Source organism: Neoarius graeffei, chromosome 11 (genome assembly GCF_027579695.1).
Source record: "Neoarius graeffei isolate fNeoGra1 chromosome 11, fNeoGra1.pri, whole genome shotgun sequence".
In the NCBI taxonomy this organism is placed as follows: Eukaryota; Metazoa; Chordata; class Actinopteri; order Siluriformes; family Ariidae; genus Neoarius; species Neoarius graeffei.
Genome location: NC_083579.1, coordinates 55730664 through 55749735, shown reverse-complemented (window position 1 = coordinate 55749735; position 19072 = coordinate 55730664). Strand labels below are relative to the sequence as shown.

At 39.5% G+C, this 19072-nt stretch overlaps 2 protein-coding genes across 3 annotated transcripts; both read right to left on the bottom strand.

The window, feature by feature from the left end:
- Positions 1 to 283: 283 nt before the first annotated feature.
- kcnk3b (potassium channel, subfamily K, member 3b) lies at positions 284 to 4179 on the bottom strand. Its single transcript, XM_060933077.1, has 2 exons — positions 3567 to 4179; positions 284 to 1466 (listed from the first exon to the last, which is right to left on the bottom strand). The coding sequence occupies exons 1-2, from the start codon at positions 3850 to 3852 to the stop codon at positions 610 to 612; spliced, it is 1143 nt and encodes a 380-aa protein (XP_060789060.1). The 5' UTR covers positions 3853 to 4179; the 3' UTR covers positions 284 to 609.
- A 1416-nt stretch (positions 4180 to 5595) lies between these two features.
- Positions 5596 to 18692, bottom strand: ezra (ezrin a). 2 transcript variants are annotated; one of them, XM_060934279.1, is made up of 13 exons: positions 18312 to 18692; positions 15701 to 15784; positions 14839 to 14934; positions 10872 to 11146; positions 10530 to 10613; positions 10269 to 10415; positions 9873 to 9969; positions 9057 to 9220; positions 8694 to 8824; positions 8417 to 8577; positions 7969 to 8061; positions 7506 to 7769; positions 5596 to 6741 (listed from the first exon to the last, which is right to left on the bottom strand). In XM_060934279.1, the coding sequence occupies exons 1-13, from the start codon at positions 18321 to 18323 to the stop codon at positions 6577 to 6579; spliced, it is 1773 nt and encodes a 590-aa protein (XP_060790262.1). In that variant the 5' UTR covers positions 18324 to 18692; the 3' UTR covers positions 5596 to 6576. The 2 variants fall into 2 exon arrangements, with proteins under 2 accessions (XP_060790262.1, XP_060790263.1); XM_060934280.1 differs by lacking the exons at positions 10872 to 11146; positions 14839 to 14934; positions 18312 to 18692 and having other exon boundaries at positions 15701 to 15759.
- Between the last annotated feature and the right edge of the window lie 380 nt (positions 18693 to 19072).

The following is a 19072-nucleotide window of genomic DNA, read 5'->3' as shown; positions in this document are numbered from 1 at the left end:
AGTCCCATGCAATAATCATAAACAGACACAGGTGTAGCTCTGCATGGATCCTTTCCATGTTATCAGATACTTGTAATAACTTCACGTCCTGTCAGCGGCAAAAACAAACGGTTTACTTTGATGCGTGATTACATTGTATAGCCATTTTATGGTTGCCAGTTATAGCGTTCTAACTCAATACTGGACCAATTTCGTTTATTTTTGTCCCGAGTAAAAATTTGGATTCAAAAAGATGGAAAAATAGGGCCTAGGTTTAAAAAATACTGGAGTTTCCTTTTAATAAAGCACTGCTGAAATTATGTTTTGCACATTGCATTGCACCATATCAGGGAGGATAATGTAATTATGAAGTAGCAAGAAGTCCATTATTACTTTTTTAAAGTTTATGTGGTCTCAGGAGGTCATTTCACACACACACGGCACATGTAAGAGGTACTGTGTCCTTAAGACACGATAATTCCCAACCTACTATGGCTTTCCTCTTTGTACGTACACTTCAAGAGCTGTGCTCCAGCATCTGTACTTGAATGCATGCATGTATAGCAGAAACATACAGTAGCAGTTTTTGTGAGCTTCTATCTATCATCTGTCATCACCTTTGCTACACATCTACACGGAACTGCGTCTCTTGGAGAGCAGTCTGAAGGGGGAGATGCTCCTCACATCAGTGGACACAGTGCTAATGGCTGAGCAGCGCTGGGAGCTACACACACAGCCTGTGGAGTCTGGCTCAAAGAAGTTACCCTGCTCCATGAGCGCATCACTGAAGGACAGGTCCTGTGGAAGCATCACCATCTTTTCTCGGCTCTTATACCACAAGCAGGAGCAGACAGTCTGGAAGTGAAGTACCTCAGCATAGACGCTCTTTAGTCCTTGCCTCTTAGCGTCCTGCTCCTGTGTCTGTAAGGTTTGGAGGTTGGTGTGGCAAGGAGGCTTCGCTTTCTGCTTGTCTTTGGAGAGCAGAGCCCGTTGTTCTGCATCCCTCCTCTCATCTTCTGCATTCATGGTCATAAAACGCAACACCACCAGGTTGAGGAAGGCACCAATCACCGTCAGGCCCATCAGAATATACACAAAGCTAAAGGCCACGTAACGAGGGTCGTTGTGGAGTGCATTGTCCTTCTGCAGGGCCACATAATCTCCAAAACCGATGGTTGTCAGAGTGATGAAACAGTAGTAGAAGGCATGGAAATAGCTCCAGCCCTCATAATGTGAGAAGGCACCTGCCCCAATGCAAAGGGTGCCAACACAAGAGAAAAAGCCGATAATCACCATGTTGGCCATGGAGACCTCTGGTCTTCGCAGACCTACACACTTCTTGGCTTTGTGCAACAGGAAGCGGACAAAGGTGTTAATGCGTTCGCCCAGGCTCTGGAACATCACTAGAGTGAGTGGGATGCCCAGAAGTGCATAGCCCATGCAAAATGCTTTCCCTGCATCTGTACTGGGGGCAGCATGGCCATAACCTGACAGAGGAAAAACCATCAAAGTAATTCTCATTCATTTTCATATCAATGGCAATGTATGATGTACCCATCAGAAACAAGAGAATGAAATCAAATCAAAATGTAATTCTTTAAAGTTAAATTCTTCAATTAAGCTGACATTTTATGCACCCATGCTAATCAGAAGTACATATATATTTGTTTTAGAATGATAAAAAATGAAGATGATAATGTGACAAAATATTGGATTGGGGATAAAATAATTTAATTTAGCATTTATATGTCCAAAAAATGTGACCAAAAATGCCATACAGAATTCTGGGTGTCCCAAACTAGGAGTGCAATAAAATATTTCAGACTTAAGCAGAAAAAATAGGCAAACAATTTTCACTACAGAGTTAAACATTTCTGACCCTTTTTATGAAAGTATTAACTGTTTCTTGCTGAAGTTGCTCAGGGTTTCAGAGCCTAACTTGCATTATTTAAAATAAAAGGAAATTATAAATAATAATACAACTGAAGAGCCCTGCGATGGACTGGTAACCTGCCCAGGGTGTACCCCGCTTCTCACCCGAAGTCAGCTGGGATTTGTTCCATCTTCGCCCATGACCCTGACAGATAAGTGGATAGATTATGGATAGATGGATGGATGAATTTCTGTATTACTCGTTTTCACTTTATATACAAAGCTCAGATACTTAATATTCTTTCAGGAAACCAGGCTAGAATTAGTCTAGCACATTCCCAGGACTACATACACTTTAGTTTTCTATCAAGGCAAAAGAAGTGGGCATCTAGCAAAGAGCCTTAAAATGGTAACGACGCAACACAGCAATTTAGCCATATGTTGCTGTTAATCGTCAACTTTGGCATTGAAAGTGAACGGGATAAACAGTCTAGTTAATGTTTTGAGTGTTTATGTCTGACCTGTGGCGTTATGCTTGTGTGTACCCCTGGCATATATCATCTACTCACTTTGTTTGAGCACTGAGTAAATATTAGTACAATCATCCATTACACTTAACTTTCTCAATATTATTATAGTGATGCTATAAAATTTCCACAGTGTAGTAGAGTAAACCCTTTGATTTACAATAGATGGCTGCTTTGTGCACTTTCTTCAGTGCTCTGTGCTCAGTGTCTAAACCTGAAACACCTTCGAGCAAACATCTGTAATGCAAACAATATTTTTCGACAGACTAAATCATAACTGCTGCAGAATACCTTACTTGACATCATCACGGGTATGAATTAAAGTAGGTATGTAAAACACAGTTAGTATACACCAGCAATGTCTACATTCTATAATGTTGTGTATGATACATAAATTAAATTGGTTACATTTTATATAATTAAATTTATAGAATTATAGTGGTTGTTACTAATTGTAGTGATTAAAATCGTATGAGGATAAAATGGATACAAATGCAAACTATTGCTTGTTATTACCAAACCGTGGTTTTCTGTGCAAATTCAATAATTTTGGTGACCATAGAAGTTACAGTTACTTACAATAAGTCTACAATAACCCATTAAAATAGGCGACTTTTAATATTTCTTAGTTATTCAGCCTGGTTAATGAGCACATTTTTTATTTGCTTTACCATAATAATTATGGTGAAGGATTGGAAAGGTAAAAAGCTGCTAAGTAAGTTGGGATGGATGATGTCCTTTTTACATTTTGCCAATCGTATATCGGTACGGTCTTCATTCTAGCATCTTAGTCGTGATTGTAACTTTTGTTTCAACCCCATTACCACTGCCATCGAAGATATTAAACCTTGATTTCTGAGATTTCTAACAGTTTTATTCTTAATTGTATTTACTGTAGGGCTCTGCGGGCAAGTTTTGAATGAAGACGTCAATATTTTAGAAAATTATTTGAATACAGACCTTATATTAGGGAGGAGGATAAAGAGGCAGCAGTACTATCTATCTATCTATCTATCTATCTATCTATCTATCTATCTATCTATCTATCTATCTATCTATCTATCTATCTATCTATCTATCTATCTAATATAAAGTGTGTGTGTGTGTGTGTGTGTGTGTGTGTGTGTGTGTGTGTGTGTGTGTGTAAAATATAAATAAATCTAAATCTAAATGGAGAGAGACCCTCACCTATGGTCGTTATCACAGTGATGGCGAAGTAAAAAGAACCGGCGAACTTCCATTGCACTCCGGCTTTGTGCGGCTTCAGAAGCAAGACCACTTTCTCAATCTGCTCGAAGTCTTTTTTGGACAGATTGTACCTGCTCATCAGTTGCAACTTGCGGTAGTCCAGCTTTTTCCGCTGGCTTTTTTCTTGCTTCGATTCCAGCGCGTCGAAGACTCCCGCTCCAATTAACAGATAGGACAGGGTGCAAATAATTAAAGCAAGCGTGCGCACGTTCTGCCTCTTCATCATCTTAAGTTAGCTAATCAAGTATCCTTCCGTCTTCAGAGCTAGATCCGGTTCGTGAGAAGAACTTTGGTGATTCATGTCTTTGTGGAGCCCCGCATGGCTTCACCAATGGGATGATCCCTAAGCAGACCTGACAGAGAGCAGGATGGAAACTGGGAGCTGTTCTTTCAGCACCACCCCTAAGCAACGGGAGGGGAGAGAGACCTTATTTGGTCACTGGTCATTTAGGTTAAATTAGGTAACTGCCTATAATAAAAGCACTAGGAGCTTCAGGTAGTACACTTTGTGCCTGTAGTGCAGGTGGGCAGAACTAGACTTTTCTACAGCCATATGTTTTAATTTAGATTAATTATGTTTTAATTTAGATTAATTACTTTTCTACAGCCATATGTTTTAATTTGGATTGATTGCTTTGTAGCATGTCACTAGGAGTAGTTTTAGTCATCATCAATAATTTGGCACAAGAGGGAACGATGAAGTGCAAAATATATATTCATAACATTAAAAGGCAAATATTATTATATAAGCATGTAGTACATTAAAATGTAGAAATGTATTATACAAAACTGTAAACTGTTTAAAAAAAATATTGGAGCTCCTGGTTGAAAAATCCAGCTGCCAAAACACAGACACTATCTTTACCATTTGGTAGATGGAAACAGGTTTTTTTTTCCTTCTCATCTTCTCGTCTTTCCCGTTTTTAAGAAACTATCACAAAACAACACAATGAAAAAATCTCAAACATTTATTGATCACTTTAGTCTTGTAATAAGGAAGCTGTAAAATAACTTACCAGATGGCACTGATGGTCTATTTTCACCAGCTTAGCCTGTGTTTTGGTGGTTTGGCAGCTCGTAGCTTTTCAAACCAAGCTGAGGTTGTCAGCAGGGATGATTTTGTATATGAATTTTGACATTTCTTATTGTATATAAGAATATGGAAAATGATATAGGAAATTAATTCTAGTTGGGGTTTTTTTCTAGTTTTTTTTTTAACATAAATAGCCTTAAGTAGCCTCTGGAACTTTACTTCCATGTATCTCAATACAATGCACAGTTGCAACTATTGCCCCAGTATATATTTAAACATGATATGGTTTCCAAGCATTTTAAATTGTTGTCTAGCAACACAATTAGCAGTGTGGTCAGCGAGTAAATATCTCCTCAAACAATCCACCTTTTAACTGCACTGCTCAGTTCCTCAGCTTTCAGTGGAACGAGAGGACTAATAAATTAGTCACTGATTTACAAAACAGGTGGGCGGCACGGTGGTGTAGTGGTTAGCGCTGTCGCCTCACAGCAAGAAGGTCCGGGTTCGAGCCCTGTGGCCGGCGAGGGCCTTTCTGTGTGGAGTTTGCATGTTCTCCCCATGTCCGCGTGGGTTTCCTCCAGGTGCTCCAGTTTCCCCCACAGTCCAAAGACATGCAGGTTAGGTTAACTGGTGACTCTAAATTGACCGTAGGTGTGAATGTGAGTGTGAATGATTGTCTGTGTCTATGTGTCAGCCCTGTGATGACCTGGCGACTTGTCCAGGGTGTCTTTCGCCCGTAGTCAGCTGGGATAGGCTCCAGCTTGCCTGCGACCCTGTAGAATAGGATAAAGCAGCTAGAGATAATGAGATGAGATGAGATTTACAAAACAGTTTTTTTTTTGTTCTCAAATTAAAAGCGTTTTGTTTTGCTTTTTAACAGCAAAAAAACCCATATTGGATCATGTTCAGTAGTTTCATTTTTAAAAACAGCATTGATTGGATTGTCGTTCTTTTTATTTTAGTTTATAAACTGTACTTGGCCAACATCAAACACTGAACATTAGACATTGATGTGCTAGTAATGTGTGCTAAGGCTTGTATGAATGGCATGTTGAACTCAAATTCAAACCCATACCATTATGGCATTCCAGGATTTAAAAATTAGATAAACTCCCAATTATTTAAAAAGAATCACACACAGAAATATACGCTCAACAACTTGATGTCTTGTGACTCATTATAAAGATTTATCAAAATCAAATGTACTGTAAAGAAGAACTTAAAATGGCAAGCCAAGTCCAAAAACATGAACAGAAATGACTTCTTTTACATTCAATGGTTTCTTCCATTTTGTTCCTTTCCATTCAAAGAATATATGTGGAGCTAAAACTGAAAGAATTTGGTTTCTTCAACAATCTGTCTAATCTTACAGGGTGATGGTTTCCCTATAAATCTCTGGCAATCAGCACTATTTAAAAAAAGAAAGAATAATAACAAAAAAGGATGGAAACTTTTACATTATTTTGTTTTAAAAAGCTATGGCACAGTTAGCATAAATATGTTCTTGGCTGAATGTCTCTTGCCTCATGTTTTAAACTCCATTAAAATTGTTTAACAGCTTTAGGAACAGTTGCATTTATGGTGAATATAAATTGGTAAGTATATTGTGAGATGCAGTTCAGTGGCTTAAGGCTCCAAACCGCAATGCGACCTGGTTGGAAACTAAGACCTCCTATAACCACAATCATTGTGCCTATGAGCAGGGATCTTTATCCCAAATTGGTCCACTTCATAACACTTTATCCAAGTATAGGAATCTATAAAAATACAATCCTGTCCAATAAACCTACCATGATTAAATAACAGTAAGAAAGGCTAAATAACAGGTACTTGGACACCAAATGGAAAGCGACACCACTGGTGAGTTAGCAGGATTTTTTTTTTTTGGTTGAGGTTATTCAGAGATGATATCAGTCTCTACAAAGCTTCAAACTCATCTATTCTCTGCTTGGTGTTGCCCATGCGGATCTGACGCAGGGTCTTGTACTTGTCTCTCCCAGCACGCATGTTCTCCATATGCAGAATGTCATTCTGAGTCTTCTTGGACTCATCGCGTGCGTCTGCAAGCTCAGAGCTCAGGGCCTGCACAATATTTGGGTCAGGGTTATTTATCAGACAAATTGTATTTGCTCAAGTTTGTGTAAGACAATTTGGCACTAGAAAGTTCATGCGCACATGTATAAGTGAGTGCACATACACTCTCTGATCACTAATGAACATTTCTGCACCTGCTCGTTCATGGAATTATGGAATTATGCAATCAGTAAATCATGTGTCAGCAGCACAATTCATAAAATCATCCAGATCCAAGTCAAGAGTGTCACTTAAATGTTCACATCAGACATCAGAATGGTGAAAAAAAATCAGATCTCTGTGACTTTGACTGTGGCCTGGCTGTTGATGCCAGACAAGATGTTTGATTATTTCTGCTGATCTCCTGAGATTTTTTTATGTCAAACCTTGAGACAGATGGGCTACAACAAACCACATCAGGTTCTTTGGTCAGTCAAGAACAAGAATCTACAGTGGCCACAGATTCACAGAAACACGACAGCTGAAGATTGGAAAAACATCACCTCATCTTTTTTCCAAAATCGGGAGATCAACAGATTCTTAAATACTCAAACCAGTCAATATGACACAACCAACCGTGCCATGATCAAAGTCACTGGAATCACATTTTCCTCATTCTGATCTAAACCAAAGCTCTTGACCTATATGTGCATGATTTTATTCACTACACTGCCACTTGATTGGCTGATTCCAAAACTGCACAAATGAGCAGGTGTATAGTTGTTCTTCATAAAAAGGTCACTCAGTATATAAGTATATATTGTATAGCTTACCATAAGCTGTTTCTGCACACGCTCATTTTTCTCAGCCTCAGTGAGACGGTCTTCTTCGTCGCGGTTGTTTTGAATACCTTCAACTTGGAACTCAGCACTGTAACTTCTCATGTTCTCATCATGGTCATCATGTTCAGCATCCTCCACATGGCCTTCATCTGCAATAAGCATGGGTGGTGGTGGTGGTGGTGGTATTGCTGGAACAGCCATCATCAAGTGCAGCTCCTCACGAGTCTTCACTAGGTCATCTTGTGCTTCCTTAGCCTAAGAGCCATAGGGGAATAAGAGTCAAACTACAGATAAGTTAACACAAACAGACTTTATTAAAAATTGTACCATTAAAATCAATATTTGACCATTAAAACCTGCAAATATTATCACACACGTTCATTTTACACAGTTTTTAAGTTGATTTTGTTTTAAAGAACTAAAGACGAATGCTTATAATAAAGATGTTAATCACCCTGTTCTGCCATTGGTCAGCCTCTTCTGCCTTGATTCTCTTGGCCTCCTCCAGCAGGGAGATCTTTGCAGTGTACTCAGCAAGTTCTGCAGCCTTCAGGAAGAAAATTAATATAAAGGTACTTAGTCATGTTATATCAGGTTCAGACAAGTGAGATTCCATAAGTCAGACTTGCTGGTCGTCTAAAAGAATGATAGCCAACTGAAGTTCAGTCTGAGGATCTAAGGAGGAAAAAAGTTCCATCTAGCACCATAAAGGGTTATGTGGTTTCTCTGTCTGGGGAACCCTTAACTGTCCAATGTTGAAAAGGATTTTCCTATTCAGTAGGTTTCAGCTAGCTACCCTATAAAAAGCTGGAACCATCAAAAGAACCATTTATTGTAAAATTGTACCAGGTGTTGTTATTAGGCACTGACTGATTTTAGTTTGAAGAATCTCCAGTGCTCACCAGTTGCTCCTGGTTCTTTATTTGGTCCTCAGCCTGTCTAGCTAGCTCTTCTTTAGCTAGCAGAGCCGCCTGTCTCTCAGCCTCCAGACGAGCAGCCTCTTGCTCTACCTTTCGCCTCTCCTCCTCCAGCCTCACGGCCCTGTCCAGCTGCATCTGCAGGTCTGTGCAATGTACAAAAGTCATCAACAGGGGGCAGCAGTTAACTTATAATCATCCAGTAAGCAATTTCTGGCATTAGAAATGTTTCTGTGACGGGGTGTGAAAATGAGTCCTGTACCTTTCTCGGCTTTCTTGGCCTTCTCCTCAAACTGGGAAAGCCTCAACATCATTTCTCGCTTCTCTCTCTCTATCTGCTCCTTTTCTCTCTCGATATTTTCTCTCTTCTTCTTTTCATTTTCAAGCAGGGCTCTGAAAATTGCAAGTATCCACTATTAGAATATTCATAATGCAGCAAGGTACACAAAAACACTCATCTCATGTTAAATCAGATTACTGGCACATAAAGAATTTCAGAACACCAATAATATCGTTCCACATAGCAAAACACACCCCACATCAGTCAAAGACTTCCAGTGCTGCCATGCTCGGTTATTGTACATTATTGCTGGCCTAAAGTGTTGAGAAATGTAAACAAGCAAACCTTTCCATCTGCTTCTGGTGTTTCTCCTCTCTGGCCTGTGCCTTCATCTGCTGCACCTCAATGGTGTCGGGCTTCCTGCGCTGCATGTACAGGTCATGGTTCCCCATGCACAGCAGCAGGATGCGCTTGTTAATGCGCAGGCGAGGAGCATAGAACACAAAGTCCTAAGACAACAAGAGCAGGAGGAAGCTTAGAACGACAGTGATTTATGTGCTCTCCAAAGGTCAGGGCATTTGTAGGTTCCTGTTATATCAGGAACTTGTGTATGGAAACTGTTGGCTAATTGTTTTTCTACACTCTTCTTAGCTAATAATGACTGTACTGTCATTATTAATTATTAATTGTGGATTCAGTCAGCTATAATATGTTGGGATTATATAAAGATGAAACAGTATCTGAAAGGCAGGCTACCACAGGAAAGGCCAGTCTAAGACTCTATGACGTCTGACACCACAGACAACTAGCATATAAAGAAATATGTTTGTATTGACAACAAGTAAAGGTGTGACTTTACTTATGATAAATAAATGAGTCATATTTCTATCTATAAACCATGAATATAAAATTGCATCACATAAGGTGTGTTTTGGGTCATTAACTGCGTAAAGTCTTTTCATAATAGAATTCATCTTCAAGCATTTTTTTTCCAGCAATGACTATGAATTATTTACTAATATACAGTGGAACTAAAAGCAAACAGTGTTTAGTTACAAGGGTGCAGAGTGTGAGCCCAAACTCAACCACAGGTTATATATAAGAATGTGTACAACTGAATCATCATTATACAAAAAAAAAAAGAAGGGATGTAACACTTACTGGGGCCTTTTTATCAATTGGTTTGATGATAAACTTCTTGTCATTGAATGATATGTTCCTGATTTCACTCCAAGGGAATCCAATCTTTGGTGTCAATCTATGCGACAATATAAAAGTGTGAGATCGTACTCAAGCTTCATCATAGGTGTAGTGAAGACATCAAACTTTCAGTACAATGACCTGTTAATAACTAGTCATGCGGTCATGTTTACCTGCTATATAGACCCACAGAGTTTGTCTGAGTTACTCCAGGGGTCACTGACTGAACAGACAATAACCACAGTCGCACTGACCGTAATACCTGATTTCCACTAATATCTTAATGCCAAGTGCTGTTGACCAGGTGGTCAATGGTTTTGCTGACTGAATAAAATCACATGACGGTGAAATACATACTTGTCATCCTTCTCATAGATATTAAGTCCAAGAGCATCCACACCAAGCCATAGCTCTGTTCCTTTCTTGTTCTTGATGTCGAAGTAGTTGACTCCATACATCTCCAAATCTTGGGCAATTTTTAAGTACTCCAGCATAGCATCTTCCCTGGGGATGAAAAATGGACATTTATGAATTGGATTTGTTTGTTTGTTTGTTTGTTTGTTTGTTTGTTTGTTTGTTGGGGGGGTCAATTTACACTGAGTAAACCACATGACTCACTTTAACATGCCACTGTGCTCCTCATGCCAAACCTGGATCCTCTCCTCCCACTGATCTTTGGACAGCTTGTGCTGCTCAAGCACTCTGCGGAGACATAATTATCAAGCAGCATTGTTAGAATGAACCAGTAAGTCATACGGTAAGCACATCTAAAAGTAAATACTACTCCATCTAATATTGTTCTTTAAGTTAAAAAAAAAAGGATCTGAAATCTCCAAAAGGATGAGATAAGTTTAGGATTAATTATGATCCACTCCAAGAGATAGTTACATGGATATCATTACAAAGTGAGGATGACAGCTGAGAACATAGCCTAGTTTAAGTTAGGTTGCCCTGACGGACCTTTGGGGTAGCAGGTGGTCTGATGTAAGGTAGCCAGACTTGTGGATTTCCTTGGAGAAATCTCCATGCTTGGCCTGCACAGAGTAGGAAGCCAGGAGCACGGCTGTCTCTGGGGGGCAGTAGACATTGTCACTCAAGATGTCGTCTTTCACCTGAAGGAAGAATAACTTGCGCGTGATATCCTGGATCAACTCATTGTCCACATCCTCAGGGAAGTACTTAGCCCGGAACATAAACTGTAGGGGGATCTCTCGCCTCACATCCTGAGATAACACCTGAGGCAACATAAAAGAGACAAACATAAATGTGGTATAAGATGGTGATAGTCTTTGTTGTCTATAGCAGTTTTTATGTGCATATAATGGGCCACAAATTACAGATATATTAAACTATTCTATATTAAATATCATAACAATAGAATAAGAGACAATTTGGACCTGTGCTTGTACTTGACGAGCCGGTTTCCTGGGCACACAGAGACCACAATGTATTTTCAATGAACACTTACCACTGACATTGTAATTTAGTCAAAGACTAGGCTTAATGTGTGTCTGGGAAACCAGCCAGGATAGCTGACTAGTTAAGTCACGTGATCATGTAACCGGAGATGTGAATAGATGTTGTAGTCTCAGGCTTTGTTTTGCATTTTGAAGTTTTACCTTTAGATCTGTGACAGACTAAATGTGTAATAAAGTGACAGTGCGATATACATACTCTCAGGGTGTCAAACACAGGTACAGTGATGCTTGAAAGTTTGTGAACCCTTTAGAATTTTCTCTATTTCTGCATAAATATGACCTAAAACATCATCAGATTTTCACACAAGTCCTAAAAGTAAATAAAGAGAACCCAGTTCAACAAATGAGACAAAAATATTATACTTGGTCATTTATTTATTGAGGAAAATGATCCAATATTACATATCTGTGAGTGGCAAAAGTATGTGAACATTTGCTTTCAGTATCTGGTGTGACCCCCTTGTGTAGCAATAACTGCAACTAAACGTTTCCGGTAACTGTTGATCAGTCCTGCACACCGGCTTGGAGGAATTTTAGCCCATTCCTCCATACAGAACAGCTTCAACTCTGGGATGTCGGTGGGTTTCCTCACATGAACTGCTCACTTCAGGTCCTTCCACAACATTTCGATTGGATTAAGGTCAGGACTTTGACTTGGCCATTCCAAAACATTAACTTTATTCTTCTTTAACCATTCTTTGGTACAACCCCGATTCCAAAAAAGTTGGGACAAAGTACAAATTGTAAATAAAAACGGAATGCAATGATGTGGAAGTTTCAAAATTCCATATTTTATTCAGAATAGAACATAGATGACATATCAAATGTTTAAACTGAGAAAATGTATCATTTAAAGAGAAAAATTAGGTGATTTTAAATTTCATGACAACAACACATCTCAAAAAAGTTGGGACAAGGCCATGTTTACCACTGTGAGACATCCCCTTTTCTCTTTACAACAGTCTGTAAACGTCTGGGGACTGAGGAGACAAGTTGCTCAAGTTTAGGGATAGGAATGTTAACCCACTCTTGTCTAATGTAGGATTCTAGTTGCTCAACTGTCTTAGGTCTTTTTTGTCGTATCTTCCGTTTTATGATGCGCCAAATGTTTTCTATGGGTGAAAGATCTGGACTGCCAGCTGGCCAGTTCAGTACCCGGACCCTTCTTCTACGCAGCCATGATGCTGTAATTGATGCAGAATGTGGTTTGGCATTGTCATGTTGGAAAATGCAAGGTCTTCCCTGAAAGAGACGTTGTCTGGATGGGAGCATATGTTGCTCTAGAACCTGGATATACCTTTCAGCATTGATGGTGTCTTTCCAGATGTGTAAGCTGCCCATGCCACACGCACTAATGCAATCCCATACCATCAGAGATGCAGGCTTCTGAGCTGAGCGCTGATAACAACTTGGGTCGTCCTTCTCCTCTTTAGTCCGAATGACACGGCGTCCCTGATTTCCATAAAGAACTTCAAATTTTGATTCGTCTGACCACAGAACAGTTTTCCACTTCCCACAGTCCATTTTAAATGAGCCTTGGCCCAAAGAAGACGTCTGTGCTTCTGGATCATGTTTAGATACGGCTTCTTCTTTGAACTATCGAGTTTTAGCTGGCAATGGCGGATGGCACGGTGAATTGTGTTCACAGATAATGTTCTCTGGAAATATTCCTGAGCCCATTTTGTGATTTCCAATACAGAAGCATGCCTGTATGTGATGCAGTGCCGTCTAAGGGCCCGAAAATCACGGGCACCCAGTATGGTTTTCCGGCCTTGACCCTTACGCACAGAGATTCTTCCAGATTCTCTGAATCTTTTGATGATATTATGCACTGTAGATGATGATATGTTCAAACTCTTTGCAATTTTACACTGTCAAACTCCTTTCTGATATTGCTCCACTATTTGTCGGCGCAGAATTAGGGGGATTGGTGATCCTCTTCCCATCTTTACTTCTGAGAGCCGCTGCCACTCCAAGATGCTCTTTTTATACCCAGTCATGTTAATGACCTATTGCCAATTGACCTAATGAGTTGCAATTTGGTCCTCCAGCTGTTCCTTTTTTGTACCTTTAACTTTTCCAGCCTCTTATTGCCCCTGTCCCAACTTTTTTGAGATGTGTTGCTGTCATGAAATTTCAAATGAGCCAATATTTGGCATGAAATTTCAAAATGTCTCACTTTCGACATTTGATATGTTGTCTATGTTCTATTGTGAATACAATATCAGTTTTTGAGATTTGTAAATTATTGAATTCCGTTTTTATTTACAATTTGTACTTTGTCCCAACTTTTTTGGAATCAGGGTTGTAGAATGACTTGTGTGCTTAGGGTCATTGTCTTGCTGCATGACCCACCTTCCCTTGAGATTCAGTTCATGGACAGATGTCCTGACATTTTCCTTTAGAATTTGTTGGTATAATTCAGAATTCATTGTTCCATCAATGATGGCAAGCCGTCCTGGCCCAGATGCAGCAAAACAGCCCCAAACCATGATACTACCACCACTATGTTTCACAGATGGGATAAGGTTCTTATGCCGGAATGCAGTGTTTTCTTTTCTCCAAACATAACGCTTCTCATTTAAACCAAAAAGTTCTATTTTGGTCTCATCTGTCCACAAAACATTTTTCCAATAGCCTTCTGACTTGCCACGTGATCTTTAGAAAACTGCAGACGAGCAGCAATGTTCTTTTTGGAGAGCAGTGGCTTTCTCCTTGCAACCCTGCCATGCACACCATTGTTGTTCAGTGTTCTCCTGATGATGGACTCATGAACATTAACATTAGCCAATGTGAGAGAGGCCTTCAGTTGCTTAGAAGTTACCCTGGGGTCCTTTGTGACCTCGCCAACTATTACACGCCTTGTTCTTGGAGTGATCTTTGTTGGTCGACCACTCCTGGGGAGGGTAACAATGGTCTTGAATTTCCTCCATTTGTATACAATCTGTGTGACTGTGGATTGGTGGAGTCCAAACTCTTTAGAGATGGTTTTGTAACCTTTTCCAGCCTGATGAGCATCAACAACGCTTTTTCTGAGGTCCTCAGAAATCTCCTTTGTTCGTGCCATGACACACTTCCACAAACATGTGTTGTGAAGATCAGACTTTGATAGATCCCTGTTCTTTAAATAAAACAGGGTGCCCACTCACACCTGATTGTCATCCCATTGATTGAAAACACCTGACTCTAATTTCACCTTCAAATTAACTGCTAATCCTAGAGGTTCACATACTTTTGCCACTCACAGATATGCAATATTGGATCATTTTCCTCAATAAATAAATGAGCAAGTATAATATTTTTGTCTCATTTGTTTAACCAGGTTCTCTTTATCTACTTTTAGGACTTGTGTGAAAATCTGATGATGTTTTAGGTCATATTTATGCAAAAATATAGAAAATTCTAAAGGGTTCACAAACTTTCAAGCACCACTGTACAAGTCAATATACCTTTTTCTCCAGTTTCAGCCAGGTAACATATCCTTTGTTGTCCACATACTGTAGGCCAAAGTACCACACCTCACGCAGGCCCACTGTCTTGACGACCTGAGGCAGAGAAACATTTCACACTGACTGTTAATAACCCTGCCATAATTTCATGCCAACAGCTGAATAGTGATTGCATGGAAAATTGTCTTGGATATCAATATCCTATTCTGAATGGCATGTCATGAAAAACAAGTGCAGCACTAGTCACACTGGCATCAGGTTTAAAGGGTGGAGCTCTAGTTGAAGGGTTGGTTATTGCGAAATATCTAGATGGGTGTTCTCCTCAGTGTATGACAAACTAATCAATGCCTTCTAGGTGACACATCAACAGCTATTAACAGTGGAACTACCCCTGCCCTTCATCACAGTGTCATATCAGTTGCCTGGTGTTACTGGAGTCCCCCACCTAAAGGCCCTATATCATGTGACACATCATGCCATAAACTAGGCATTGCCAGTAGTCACTGGACAATATTTATGCGAATCATTTACTCTCTATGACTGCCCCATGACATAATGCAGTCACTGGCAATGTGTAACTATGCATTATTTGTCCTGCATATTCTGCTTTTGTTAAAAGAATTCCTTTGTATTTATTCAAAATACAGACTTCTGTCTAAATTGTACTTTCACTTGAGAGACGGTTCAACTGTCATGAATATACTGACAAATAATCTCAGTAGAATTGAATTTACGGTGTAGTGTTTGAGCATGGTTGCAATCAGATATGTCGTCATTCCACACATACCTTCTGACTAATGTCAATTAGCTCACAAATACCTGCCTCTGTATTGAGCCCAGACATGAGACCAGTGAAGCTTACCTGCTCAAAGAGTTGTTTGCCTGTGGTGACTGACTGGATGGCAAATTCCAGCTCAGCATCCATTGTAGTGACGCGGACATTGACCTAAGCAAGAGCAAACACATTAGAAGAGTCCTGAGTGAAGTGTAGAGAAGGCACGCTGTGTCAGCTGAGTTGAAAGGAATGCCACTACACCAAGACATGTTTAGAAAAATGCTGCAGCTGAAGTCTTTATACCCTTGTATGTGAATTGTATCAGTTGCATAAGAGGGAATGCAGTCAGTTGGTCTAGATTTACAAATGTTACACGAACATTCGATAGAAATGATTTATAGGAAATTTTGTGTTTCTAGGAAATGTAGGGTTTATATTCAAATTACCTCCAAAATAACATGCCAGAATTATGTCAGGATCTTAAGAGTGCTCCTAGGTCAAACATAAAACCATAGCATGCATGCATAAAATTCAACAAAGAAACGCTTTGTGTGGTGTTCCATGGTAAATTGTTTTTTTCCATTTGCCTGTCATTACAATGGTAATGACTGAAAAAGCTGACACTCTAACTTGTGTTGCACAAGGGTTCAAAGGGGTCTATCTTTACAGCACTGAAGTAAGTTCATAAAGAAGTTGTGTAACCTTGGCAATGCTGCTGAACCTCTGTCAAGGTTCACTGAGCTGTTATAAATGAGCATATTTCTTCTTTAATAGTTGTGAGTGATAATAAGCACGAGGTTTTTAAATAAGTAATATTGTTTAAAATTTGTTTTAAATAAGTAATATAGCATACATGTGTCCTGTACCATGTCAGATGATTAAATGTGATTTACATGAAAAATTACTATAAACCTTAATAATGTGGATGAAGGTCACGGTCAACCATGGCAGATATATTTAGTATCTTCAAAGCATTTCCTCACTGCTGGATTTACTTATACTATGAAAGTCCTATGAGTGCCACTGTTTAATCAGCATCTCCCTGGGCAACAGTAAACTATTTATCAGAGCTGCAAATTTTTGATCTGGCCACAAGACTGGCCAAGTCTAGAGTAGGGGTCAGTACAACCACTCTGCGGTGACTTTCTGATTCTCCTGGAGCTTTGATTTCCCCCACCCACAAGGCACAAGCCACTATGTACACACTACTCCACTCAAATCATTTCCACCGTGTTTGCTACTAACACAGGGACTTTTGTTCCTGTTCATGATTGTGCTTTGGGTGACAGGGTATCATTGGAATCTGAAACCTAAACCTCTCCAGTTTTGTAGTATTGCCTCCTGAGAAAATATAGAGGAACTGAGCCTACTACAGCATTCATTTTCTTTTTCAAACAAGTTTTTGAAGTTAATAGCTAATATATTTTCGTATGTATTACAAAATTAACCAGATCACCAACCCTTAGCTAAAGTGTAATAGGAAATGAATGGCAATCTGACATCATATCTAAACATTCAAACACTGTGGTACAGGCAAGTCTGCTTAGCTAATATTTTACTTTACTGTATTCATCATTCTTGAATGTGGTGTCAAAGTCTAGTTAATCTGTAAAACTACATAAAGTGTGTATCTACTTTGGACTTAAGAGTAGGTCTAATTTCAAATCCGCACCATGCTAACTTTTCCCAGGGTGACTTTAACATTACTGAAATGCTGACAAGGAAATGTTTTAGGTTTTTTTTTTTTTTTTTATCTCACTTCCCAACTAGAAGTCACTGACAACCGTGTCACATAAAGTCAAGTCAAGTCAACTTTATTGTCAAATATGCTATACATGCTCGACATACAGCACAGATGAAATTTCAGTCCTCTCTGACCCACGGTGCAAACAGGCAAAGCAATAAATAAAAATAGAATAATTGAAATAAAAACACTCTAGATAAGAACTAGACATAGACTAAACACTCATATATATATATATATATATATATATATATATATATATATATATATATATATATACACACACACACACATATAAACTGGAGCAAATAAACAGTCAAGGGCACTTGACATATAGCAGGTAAACATGAAATAAGCAGTATAAACAATAAACACAGTCTCTCATTCTTATCGTAAAGTGTTGAATCTAACTTTACAAAGTGTACCGTCGTGTTTCGGTTTGGAACTCAATGGAATGTTTTCAATGACAACCAAAAACCTGTCAACCAGGCCGGCCATGTATGACGCATTTTTGTGTGGCAAAGTGAACTGACTTTTCACACGACAGCTAACTTACTCCATAACGTAGCCTATATAAAGCCTGCTGTCTCTCTAGAGTCTAGTGATTAGAAAATTAAACATGATGAAGTAATAGGACATTATTAAAGTAGTCATGACTGTGTAATAAGCATACACCCAGACCTGTAGGGGTAAATCAGAAACTTCCGCATAACTCAATCATTTGACACTTTTCAGCTACGAAGAGCTGATGTAAATAAATATCATTTGGTAAAAAGATATATATATATTAAAAAAAAACTTTTCATGACCTAATTCATTAGTATTATGTCATGAATAAAGTGGTCTATGATTTAGTAAGTGTTATTTGTAACAGCCAGGTAGCTTAATTAGGCTTTACCTGGATCTTTAAAAAGTAACACACATAAACAGGTTGTAGAAAAGACAATTACTTACTGGTTTAGGCATGGTCGGTCCTGGTGTGTGTGTGTGTGTGTGTGTGTGTGTGTGGTTGCAGGTTAAATAAAGGTGAGTTCACACACAGCCGGCTTTAGTTGCTCTTACTTGAGAGTGCGCGCGCGCGGAGCGAAGAGACTGAGCTCGGGTTGAGGTTCATTTCTGACTCATTGTCAATAGATGGTGTCAGAGCCTCGCCCCGATAATGCTCACGATAAAGCCTGAGCGCGGTCCAAGTTAAAGAGTGCCAACTTAACGCTCCACACAGTTAGTGAGTTCTGCAGTGCACCTTGAGAAACGCGACCTTTGTTCCCTGTTGGAGAGAAGAGAGTGGCGGCGGACCTCCTGCAAGCAACCCGCATTATAAACCTTCCTAGCCTATGGGCTTTGACCGTACTGGGCCAAATGGGCGGAGACCGACAGGTGCGCACACACAAGTGGCTAGGCTAGTTCCTGTTAAAGCATTTCTAATAAAACATGACAGAGCGCACACAGTGACAAGGCGACAAACAAATGTTTATTGTGTACAAGGCCACAAAAGTGCTATATGAACATCCATTCATGCAATTTTTTTTTCTACCATGGGTGTGTCGAAATGTGTCCATGGAAATCCACCCTTAATGACTCCTTCAGACATGTTGGGTGTGGTAGTATCGTACCAGTTTTTATAAGTATCACAGGTCACCGGGGCGTAGCTAGGATTTTCCAAAGGTGGGAGGTCACACACTGACTGAGTGCATACCCGCAGGTTAGGGTGCATC